The following is a 12,501-nucleotide window of genomic DNA, read 5'->3' on the forward strand; positions in this document are numbered from 1 at the left end:
GCAAGTTTGATTCCTGGGAAAGGCAAATGTTTTCTATGACAGTTTGAGAGAGCCCGCTGTAGACTTTGAACTCCTCAGCTCACCTCTCTTTTATGCAAAGATGCTGTCAGTTACTTTTTTGTTAGTGCTGATACAAAATTCAGCAATATTGTTTAGGTTACTGCTGGTAGACAAGTGAGTACTGGTATAAAAAAAATCAAGGTTAAATGAGGATGACACATGAATACTGGTACTGAATACAGAAACATAAGTACTAGAGGACAGTAACTGTTGCGTTCTGGTATTAAAATCCAGCAACACTGGTTAGGTAACTGCCTAAGGACAAGTTAGTACTGGTACAGAATCTATAGACACTGGTTTAGCTTAGTTATAACTGGCTGATTTAATATGACTAAAATAAGGTTGAAATCCAACAAATACTTAGATATATTATAGCATGAAAATTCATTAATTGAGCTGTGTCTTGGACTTACTATATGGATAACCTGGTATCTACTGTGCTTGCTTTGCCTACATTGGTCAGAATGTGTTATCATAGCTAACCAAAAGTTTTAGGATTGCATACATTGGCATAATTTTGTCTAAGTGTTTTAAATATATCTTTGCTAAAATTGTATCCTTTCATCAGAAGGTAGAAGATATATAGAAGGATTAAGTTCTTACCATTTTCTATTAATTAGTCCATTAATGATAAACAGTGGGTATATTTTTCAGCCTAATGTGACAATGCAGTTTTCTTTATTACCTTAAATTGATGCCAGAAAATGAAAAAAAAAACAACAATTTTCAATGCATGTAATATTTCTGTTAATTTTCCTGGTTTGCCACAAAAGCATGCAATGGAATGATTTTCTTTTCTTTTTTTATAGGCTAAAATTTCGCAGCTTCTTTTCTTTTCACCTGTCTTATAAACAATTACATTAGATTATCAAATTACAGTAAATATTAATAAAGTTGATAACAAAATTATACAGTGAATAATGTTCACAGGACTGATGTTTCTATAGGATTTTTGTGATAATGCAAGCCATACTTTGTAATGTACAGTATTTACAATATTGAAAGTTGAAACTGATCATGTTAATTTGTAGAAAACTAGAAAACAGTTAGTTGATAAAGCAAACTAAGAATAACTGCAACATTTTTCCTTTCTCATTACAGTTGAATGGATTAGAGAAGTCATTTTACTCATTCTATGTGTGTACAGCAGTTCGGAAGTTCTTCTTCTTTCTAGATCCAATGAGAAAAGGGAAAATCAAAATCCAGGATATACTAGCATGTAGTTTTCTAGATGATTTGTTAGAAGTAAGTTTGTTTGACCTCAGTTTTAAAGATTTTTTTTTTAAGTTAATATGTCTCCCGCACCACTGTGGTGGGCGATATATTGATTTGTTTCTGTCAGTCTGTCACAAATCTTGTCCGCGCTCAAAGTCGAATAGTTCTCATCCGATCTTCACCAAACTTGAACAAAATAAGTTTGCCAATAAGTCCTCGGCCAAGTTCGATACTCAGCCAAATCGTCCCAGGCACTTCGGAATTACAGCCCTTGAATTACCGAAAATACTGATGCCAGTGATACAGGTCTTGGTGCATGGTTGACTCAGATACATAATGGAGAAGAAATGCCAATGTAGATGATTAGGCAGTTGTGGGAGACATGCGCATTTCTCAATAACAGCTCTAGTTTAACTATGCTTCATGACAGTTTTATAGATTTCTGACCATACTGGTCTATTGTTAGGGTATTTTAGTCTCTGCAGTCAAATTTCTTTCACACTGGGAATTGAATCATTACCTCTGAATTGGGAGTATGACTATATATTCCTTAAACATAATGCTGAAAACAGTAACTAGTAAAGGGGCATCTGGTGCAGTGGTTTAGGCCACTTACTACAAACAACTTGCCCTTTTACCCTTGTGTATAAAGGCCCTACTTAGATTCTAATATAAGAAAGTCATCCAGCCAGTGTTTTTGCTTAGGTGCAGACACATTTGTAAAAATATGCCAAGATGTGCATTTAAGGTCATTCCACTGTTTTGCCATGTGACGTGATAATGCTTTATTAAGAAATAATTTATAGAAAAATTGTGTTTTAACATTATTAATATATGAAAAAGAGGTTATACATCTGCGGAATAATTTCACGATGGCATGGCTGGAGTGAATTATTGCTATGAATTATTTCGATTATCCTATAAAACGGAAGATAAAATATACAAGTGCTTTCTTGGTCAAAACAAACACGTTGATGGCATTGCCTATTAACGTGATGTCATTTTAGCGTATGCGTGTTTTAAGAGAAACAAGCATGTAAGAATAGGAAATAATGTATAAAGTGAACTTGTGTTATAAGTGACCTTGTACTAAATATGATTTTTTTCTGTTTCCCAGCTCAGGGATGAAGATTTGTCAAAAGAGATGCAGGAGTCCAACTGGTTTTCAGCTCCATCAGCTCTTAGGGTGTATGGGCAATATCTTAATCTAGATAAAGATCATAATGGAATGTTGAGTAAAGAGGAACTTGCCAGGTAAATTTAAAACTGTCTTGATGTATGGGCAGTATTTAAATCTAGATAAAATCATAATGGAATGTGGAGTAAAGAGGGACTTGCTAGATAAATCTTCAGCTTTTGGGTTGTATGGGCAATATCTAAATCTAGATAAAGTTCATAATGGAATTTTGGTAAATCTAAAGCTCTTGGGGGTGTATTGGTAATATCCAGATCTTGAGAAAGATAATATTGGAATATTAAGTGAAGAGGAACTTGCCAGGTAAAAGTGTATGGGCGATGAAATAATAGAATGTTGAGTAAAGAGGAACTTTTAAGGTAAATCTTCAGCTTTCAAGGTGTGCGGGCAACATGACATTGTGTATCTATATAAAATCATGGAATGTTGCATAGGAACTTGCCAGGTAAGTGTAGAGCTCCATTTGCCTGAGCAATATCTGTATCTTGATAAAGATCATAGTTTGAATACGGGCTAGGTAAATGTAGATGTTTTAAGAATGTTGAGTAAAGAGGAGCTTGCCAGGAAAGAACAGAATGTTGTCTTTTCAGCTCTTTGGCTGTATGGTTAATATGTGAATATTAATAAATGTTGTAACTAACTCTTTTATGAAGATCATAATCAAACTTTTGAGAATATTTTGTTAAACATTGCTGCATAATACTGTGGTATTGGCTTGAGAAGTATCAAACTGTTTCTATGTGCTCTCTGGTTTACCTGTAATAATGTCCAAATGGGTATCTGTGGTCTTCCTTGAAAAGAAGATATGTATAGGGGATTTTTTAGCTTAAATACTGGAAGAATAGGTACAGCTATTGCACTCACCCTCAGTATCTACTAATTGAACTGGTTTAAAACTTGACAGATTTTGTTCACTGTGATAGTCTGACTTGCATGGCAAAGGTTCCATCTACAATGTATTTTGCATTTTTACAAAGTTTTGCCCCTTTTTGACTTTTCTTTTCATTCATTTAACTTCCTTTAGTGACAAGGCTGTTGACAAGCATTGCTGTCTTCCAACAGCTCTTATTGTTCTATCTGTTCAATTTAGATTGTAAAAAATTATTTCCAGGTATGGTACAGGTACATTAACAGATGTGTTTCTAGATAGAGTGTTCCAAGAATGCCTCACATATGAAGGGGAAATGGTAAAAACCTGTTTCTAATTTTATCATTTCATTACAAGTGGAATATTGTGCTGAAGTATAGCCTAATATACAAATATATATGCCAGTGGCGGTCAGCCTAATTTTTTAGATAAATTCATTCGGCTCACAGTATCAAAACGTTTGGGAGTAATTACCATTTCAGTAACAAACGAGACAGATATAAATAAATTGACAGGGATCTGTATTGCTGAATAGAAAACAGATTACTAAAATCAGCTTCCTTGCTTCCTGTTAACCTCTGTGAAGGGCAAATTTCGTGTAACTTGCGTTATTTTGCTTATAAAAGAGGAAAACATCTTTCATAATCTAGTATTAGTTCTTTTGTGGTTTTATATGTAATGGACAATTTCCAATTTTAATTACAGGATTATAAAACATACCTGGACTTTGTGTTAGCACTGGAAAACCGGAAAGAACCAGAAGCTTTACGCTACTTGTTTCGTATACTTGATGTTCAACAACGTGGCCACCTTAATGTTTTCTCTCTTAACTACTTCTTCAGGGTGAGTTGTCAAAATTATACATTTCAGTACTTAAACTGAAAGTAGACTAGTCTATGATTCACTTAATTTTATTGTATTACTTTTATATACAACAAATACAGTTTAGAGGCATCAGCTTGAACTGTATCATTCGCACTTCCATCCAACTCTGAATTATGTAGACATTTCTGTGGTTAAACTTTATTAAGTAACAGTGTTCAAAGTTTTTTTGATTTGAAATTAAAAATGCCATTGGAGTGACATTTTGGTAATCCAGTATAAAACATTATCTGACAACATTTTAGGTATGTATTACTTGGATGTTACTAAATGGCTTTGGTGGCTGAAAGAATGTATGCACCTCTGTAGATAATTGACTTGGCTTAGGGCTTTAGCCTGATGAGTAGTAAAGGTGTTTTGCCAAGTACATTCATTTAAGGAGAATTTATTATACTCATTTTTAGCTCACCTGAACCAAAGGTTCAGGGTGAGCTATTAGTAAAGGTGGATCGTCAGTCGTCCATCGTCCACATTTTCACATACATGTAAACATCTTCTCTGAAACTACTGGTCAGAATCTATACAATCCTGGCGGGGTTCTCTAACAAGTTTGTTCAAATGGGGGCACTTGGCCCCTTTTAGGGGCTGCTAGAGCTGAAAATAGAAAAACCTTTAAACAAATACTTGATAGATATTCATCAAATTTTGTCTGTAGCATCATTATAAGGTTCTCTCCCAAATTTGTTCAAATTGGGGCACTTGGCCCCTTTTAGGTGCCTCTAGAGCTGAAAATAGAAATACCTTTAAACAACATCTTATCATGAACCCCTTGATGGATCTTCATCAAACTTGGTCTGTAGCATCATTATATGGTCCTCTCCTAAGTTTGTTCAAATGGGGCCATTTAGGGGCGGCTAGAGCTAAAAATAGAAATACATTTAAAAGTCTTCTTCTCATGAACAGCTAAATGGATCTGCATTAAAGTTTGTCTGTAGCATAATTATATGGTGCTCTTCCAGATTTGTTCAAATTGGGCACTTGGGCCACTAGAGCTAAAAATAGAAAATAAAACTAGCTAAACTGTAATTATGCATATTGAATAAAGGAGAAAACTGCTAATTAGTGTACTGTAACTGTTCTACTGATTAAGAATTAATTCTCTTGAATAAGCATAAATTACATACTTCTATACGAAAAACTTTAAAAATGTTAATAATTATGCTTATTTAAATATTCAAAAGGTGCACTGAAGCAAATAAAAAGGTTTACATTAGCAATTAGGTAGTGTACATCGAAAATATTCCTTATGTAACTCAAATTCTTCTTAAAATATAATAGGTTATCGTATCTAAATATTGCTGTGTATGACAATGTCATATAAATATTTTGATATTGTTCTTTTTTTTTCGAAATTAATCAACAATGCTTGAATTTTCTTCAGTTTGTGAATTGAAACAGTTATGATCAAGTAACTTTTTTCATTAAAGTTGAATATAGACATTTTTTAGTTATTAAAGCGCAAATAGAATAGAATAGTTACATCAACATCCTATATGTAAAACTGTGTGACTATTATAACATGAGTTTAATGAAATTATTAGGGTGTCATCAAAAAATACGCCGCCGAGATACCTGTAAGTATACATGGCAACTCCTGAAGCTAACATACTTCAAAAATTCTGCTTCATTGTAAATAATACATCAAACTTTTTATTAACCTTCTATAATGGAGAAGGAACTAAAACAATAACATCATAATGATCTTTCTGAAGCTTTATGTACAAATAAGTGTCAGGTGTTGTTGCAGTGTTATACCTGTAAGGTGACACAGAACAAGTGGGTGTTGAGTATCTCTGTTGTCCATGTTAGCTGACATCAGGCAAAAACAGAACTTGTAGTAAATCTGAAAGCAAAGATTATTGTTTTCTTAGTCCTGTATCAGTACCTGTTAAGTGGAGTTCTGGTTTGCCCCTGGCAGTCAGTCAGTCAGAAAAAGTAGATCCTGTGATAGCTGTGCAAGTACATGGTATCCTGTCATGAAACTTTTTACATGATTAAGGAGTCCCTATTGACATGACAAGTAATGTATGATGAATCTATCTGGAACCCATGCTGCTTAATAAATGTTTGAGCTTGACATGGAATCCAGAAATACATCATGAATAAAATCTGTAACCTACAAGTGGAATACATGATGAAGCCATCCGGACAATAACTTGGAATACATGATGAAGTCATCCGTACCATAACTTGGAATACATGATGGAGCTATCTGGACCATAACTTGGAATACATGATGAAGCTGTCCGGACCATAACTTGGAATACATGATGGAGCCATCCGGACCATAACTTGGAATACTGATGAAGCTGTCGGACCATAACTTGGAATACATGATGAAGCCGTCTGGACCATAACTTGGAATACATGATGAAGCTCCGTCCAAACTTGGAAACATATGGAGCTTCTGGCCATAACTTGGAATACATGATGGAGCCATCTGGACCATAACTTGGAATACATGATGAAGCCGTCTGGACCATAACTTGGAATACATGATGAAGCCGTCTGGACCATAACTTGGAATACATGATGAAGCCGTCCGGACCATAACTTGGAATACATGATGAAGCCGTCTGGACCATAACTTGGAATACATGATGAAGCCGTCTGGACCATAACTTGGAATACATGATGGAGCCATCCGTACCATAACTTGGAATACATGATGGAGCCATCCGTACCATAACTTGGAATACATATGGAGCATCCGTCATAACTTGGAATACATGATGAGCCGGACCATAATTGAATACAGTGGACCATCCTCCATAACTTGGAGTACATGAATGGAGCCATCTGGACTGTAACTTGGAATACTGATCTGATGGAGTCTATCTGTGAGCACCATAACTTGGAATACATGATTGAAGCATGCATCGTACCATAACTTGGAATACATGATGGAGCCGTCGCGGACCTCTAATAACTTGGAATACATGATGGAGCCATCTGGACCATAACTTGGAATACATGATGGAGCCATCTGTACCATAACTTGGAATACATGATGGAGCTGTCCAGACCATAACTTGGAGTACATGATGGAGCCATCTGGACTGTAACTTGGAATACATGATGGAGCTATCTGGACCATAACTTGGAATACATGATGAAGCCATCCGTACCATAACTTGGAATACATGATGGAGCTGTCCGGACCATAACTTGGAATACATGATGAAGCCATCCGGACTGTAACTTGGAATACATGATGGAGCCATCCGTACCATAACTTGGAATACATGATGGAGCCATCCGTACCATAACTTGGAATACATGATGGAGCCATCTGGACCATAACTTGGAATACATGATGGAGCCATCTGTACCATAACTTGGAATACATGATGGAGCTATCTGGACCATAACTTGGAATACATGATGAAGCTGTCCGGACCATAACTTGGAATACATGATGGAGCCATCCGGACCATAACTTGGAATACATGATGAAGCTGTCCGGACCATAACTTGGAGTACATGATGGAGCCATCTGGACTGTAACTTGGAATACATGATGGAGCCATCTGGACTGTAACATGGAATACATGATGGAGCCATCTTGATTGTAACATGGAATACATGATGGAGCCATCTGGACTGTAACTTGGAATACATGATAGAGCCATCTGGACTGTAACATGGAATACATGATGGAGCCATCTGGACTGTAACATGGAATACACGGACTTTAACTTGGAATATATGATGAAGCAATTACAGACCATAACTTTGAATGAATTATGAAGCAATCCTGGACCTGGACTTTAAATGCATGATGAAGTAATCCTAAACCTTCACTTGGAATACCATTACATAATGAAGCAATCTTTGACCTTGACTTTAAATGAATGATGAAGCAATCCTGAACTTTGACTTAATATGCATTTGGCTTAATATGCATGGTGAAGCCATCCTAATCCTTGACATGGAATTCATGATGAAACAATCCTGGACCTTGACATGGAATACATGATGAAGCAATCCTCAACCGTGGCTTGAAATCTGTGATGAAGCAATCCCACACCGCGACTTGGAATACATGATGACGCAATACCAGACCTTAACTTAGAATACATGATGAAGCAATCCCAAACCTTGACTTGGAATACATGATGAAGCAATCTTGAACCATGACTTACATGGTGAAACTGTTTCGAAACTTGACATGGAATACATGATGAAGCAGTCCTGAAATGTGACTTAGAATACATAGTGCAGCAATCCTGAACCATGACTTGGAATACATGATGAAGCAGTCCTGAACCATGACTTGGAATACATAATGAAGCAATCCCACACCATGACTTGGAATACATGATGAAGCAATCCTGAACCATGACTTGGAATACATGTTGAAGCAATCCTGAACCATGACTTTGAAAACATGATGAAGCAATACCAGACCTTAACTTGAAATACATGCTGAAGCAATCCTGAACCTTGACTTGGAATACATGATGAAGCAATACCAGACCTTAACTTGGAAACATGATGATGCAATCCTGAACCATGACTTGGAGTACATGATGAAGCACCCGCCCGCTTAGCTCAGTAGGTAGAGAGTCGGTCTACGGATCGCGGGTCGCGAGTTCAATCCTCGGGCGGGGCGTATGTTCTCTGTGACTATTTGATAAACGACATTGTGTTTGAAATCATTAGTCCTCCACCTCTGATTCATGTGGGGAAGTTGGCAGTTACTTGCAGAGAACAGGTTTATACTGGTACAGAATCCAGGAACACTGATTAGGTTAACTGCCCGCCGTTACATGACTGAAATACTGTTGAAAAACAGCGTTAAACCCAAAACAAACAAACACGATAAAGCAATACCAGACCTTAACTTGAAATACATGTTGAAGCAATCCTGAACCATGACTTGGAATACATGATGAAGCAATACCAGACCTTAACTTAAAATACATGTTGAAGCAATCCTGAACCATAACTTGGAATACATGATGAAGCAGTACCGGACCTTAACTTGAAATACATGTTGAAGCAATTCTGAACCACGACTTGAAATACATGATGAAGCAATACCGGACCTTAACTTGAAATAAACGTTGAAGCAATCCTGAACCTTGACTTGAAATACATGATGAAGCAATACCAGACCTTAACTTGAAATAAATGTTGACACAATCCTGAACCTTGACTTGGAGTACATGATGAAGCAATACCAGACCTTAACTTGAAATATACATTGAAGCAATCCTGAACATTGACTTGAAATACATGATGAAGCAATACCAGACCTTAACTTGAAATATACATTGAAGCAATCCTGAACCTTGACTTGAAATACATGATGAAGCAATACCAGACCTTAGCTTGAAATAAATGTTGACACAATCCTGAACCAGGACTTGGAGTACATGATGAAGCAATACTAGACCTTAACATGAAATATACATTGAAGCAATCCTGAACATTGACTTGAAATACATGATGAAGCAATACCAGACCTTAACTTGAAATAAATGTTGACACAATCCTGAACCAGGACTTGGAGTACATGATGAAGCAATACCAGACCCTAACTTGAAATATACACTGAAGCAATCCTGAACCTTGACTTGAAATACATGATGAAGCAATACCAGACCTTAACTTGAAATACATGTTGAAACAATCCTGAACCAGGACTTGGAGTACATGATGAAGCAATCCTGAACTTTAACTTGAAATACATGTTGAAGCAATCCTTAACCATGACTTGGAATACATGATGAAGCAGTAGCAGACCTTAACTTGAAATACATGTTGAAGCAATCCTGAACCTTGACTTGGAATACATGATTAAGCAATCCCATAAATTGACTTGGAATATGTGATGAAGCAGTCCTGAACTTTGACTTGGAATACATGGTGAAGCAATCCTGAACTTTGACTTGGAATACATGATGAAGCAATCCCTAACTAGGACTTGGAATACATGATGAAGCAGTTCCTAACCGTGACTTGAAATATGTGATGAAGCAATCCCAGACCCTAACTTATGATGTATGAGGAAACAAACCCATTTAGTCTTGGAATAGTGATTAAGCAAACCTTTAGTCATTGTGCAAGCTTAAGTTTATTTTTGGTCTCCTCTTAATTATAATATTATATGAGCTGCGCCATGGGAAAACCAACATAGTGGCTTTGCAACCAGCATGGATCCAGACCAGCCTGCGCATCTGCATAGTCTGGTCAGGATCCATGCTGTTCGCTTTCAAAGTCTATTGCAATTAGAGAAACTGTTAGCGAACAGCATGGATCCTGACCAGACTGCGCGGATGTGCAGGCTGGTCTGGATCCATGCTGGTTGCAAAACCACTATGTTGGTTTTCTTATGGCGCAGCTCATATTATATGAATGTAGGCAACAAATCTATCAAACAGTTGTCTGTACTGTATGGCCCATTGTTATCACAGCAGTATTGGCAGTGTATGGACGCAGTACTTTAAGAGAATACTTTTCCTTTGAATATTGTAAATTTGCTTAGGTAAAGGGCATACTTGTTTAACCTGGATTTCAAGTGACATTTTAATCTTTTACATTTTATTGGCTGTGTCTTAACACTGGAAGCATTTTTACAATGATTTCACAATAATAGTGTGTTAGCTTCAGCTTTATAACAACCTCAACATAAATAGTGGACCTAGAAGATTTTTATTGAATTTTTTGTCTTTATTAATATACTAGAATATCATATAGTTGTCGTCACTTATAGTTACTTCATGTAACATTTCACATTCCATCTATCATACATAAATTTTCTAGTTTCCAGTTGTTTATCAGGATTTTTATTTTATTGTTTTCATCTCTGCATGGATTTGTTGAGTGTGATATAAAAAGACTAAAATATATTTGATATGGCACACTTTAAGTTTTTGTTTTGATTTGTAAAAACTAGATATTAAGGTATTAGATCACTAATAGAGAACCTCCTTTTTGAAGAGTATTCAATTCCTACCATAAACCTACTTTTACTGCAATTCTTAGGGGTGCGTAGGTTCAAGCCCTACTGGGACCAAATTTTTTTTCTCCTTATTTTCCCTATTTAGCTCATCTGATTTTTTGAAAAAAAATGATGAGTTATTGTCATCACTTGAGCGGTTGTCGGCGTCGGCGTCGGCGTCTGCGTCGGCGTTGCCTGGTTAAGTTTTATGTTTAGGTCAGCTTTTCTCCTAAACTATCAAAGCTATTGCTTTGAAACTTGGAAGACTTGTTCACCATCATAAGCTGACCCTGTATAGCAAGAAACATAACTCCATCTTGCTTTTTGCAAGATTTATGGCCCCTTTTGTACTTAGAAAATATCAGATTTCTTGGTTAAGTTTTATGTTTAGGTCAACTTTTCTCCTAAACTATCAAAGCTATTGCTTTGAAACTTGGAATACTTGTTCACCATCATAAGCAGACCCTGTACATCAAGAAACATAACTCCATCTTGCTTTTTGCAAGAATTATTGCCCGTTTTGGACTTAGAAAATCAGTTTTCTTGGTTAAGTTTTATGTTTAGGTCAGCTTTTATCCTAAACTATCAAAGCTATTGCTTTAAAACTTGCAACACTTGTCCACCATCATAAACTGACCCTGTACAGCAAGAAACATAACTCCATCCTGCTTTTTGCAAGATTTATGGCCCCTTTTGGACTTAGAAAATATCAGATTTCTTGGTTAAGTTTTATGTTTAGGTCAACTTTTTCTCTTAAACTATCAAAGCTATTGCTTTGAAACTTGCAACACTTGTTCACCATCATAAGCTGACCCTGTACAGCAAGCAACATAACTCCATCCTCCTTTTTGCAATAATTATTGCCCCTTTTGGACTTAGAAAATCATTTTTTTGGTTAAGTATTATGTTTAAGGCAACTTTTCTCATAAACTATCAAAGCTATTGCTTTAAAACTTGCAACAGTTTTTCACAATCATAAGTGGACACTGTACATCAAGAAACATACCTCTATCCTGCTTTTTGCAAGAATGATGGCCCTTTTTAGACTTAGAAAATCATGGGTAGAACAATATTTCTATTATACAAAAAAAATCAGATGAGCGTCAGCACCCGCAAGGCGGTGCTTTTGTTTCTAGTAAGTTTTTACTTCTTTCAAGACTCATTATTGATTTCTTGTAAAAAAATGGAAAAAGATGAATCTAATAAGCGATTTCTTGGTGTTCAAAGTGAATTTACTAGTTAAACAGAAGGGGCAGAGTTACACATCTTTAAAAATATTGAGTTACACGCGGTGAAACTTCTCTATTTTGCTTTCACTCTTAGATTATATAT

The 12,501-nt window shown here is 36.1% G+C and overlaps 1 protein-coding gene across 3 annotated transcripts in view; it reads left to right on the plus strand.

The window, feature by feature from the left end:
• LOC123543336 (serine/threonine-protein phosphatase 2A regulatory subunit B'' subunit gamma-like) overlaps positions 1 to 12,501 on the plus strand; it is a 64,294-nt gene that overhangs the window by 39,463 nt on the left and 12,330 nt on the right. For 2 of the 3 annotated variants that reach the window (XM_053542697.1, XM_045329424.2), the window contains 5 exons: positions 1,162 to 1,305; positions 2,393 to 2,529; positions 3,582 to 3,657; positions 4,044 to 4,181; positions 5,762 to 5,794. In XM_053542697.1, coding sequence (XP_053398672.1) covers positions 1,162 to 1,305; positions 2,393 to 2,529; positions 3,582 to 3,657; positions 4,044 to 4,181; positions 5,762 to 5,794 — 528 coding nt within the window. The remainder of the gene's footprint in view (positions 1 to 1,161; positions 1,306 to 2,392; positions 2,530 to 3,581; positions 3,658 to 4,043; positions 4,182 to 5,761; positions 5,795 to 12,501) is intronic. The other variant, XM_045329439.2, reaches the window with a different exon arrangement.

Source organism: Mercenaria mercenaria, chromosome 1 (assembly GCF_021730395.1).
Source record: "Mercenaria mercenaria strain notata chromosome 1, MADL_Memer_1, whole genome shotgun sequence".
Classification (NCBI taxonomy): Eukaryota; Metazoa; Mollusca; class Bivalvia; order Venerida; family Veneridae; genus Mercenaria; species Mercenaria mercenaria.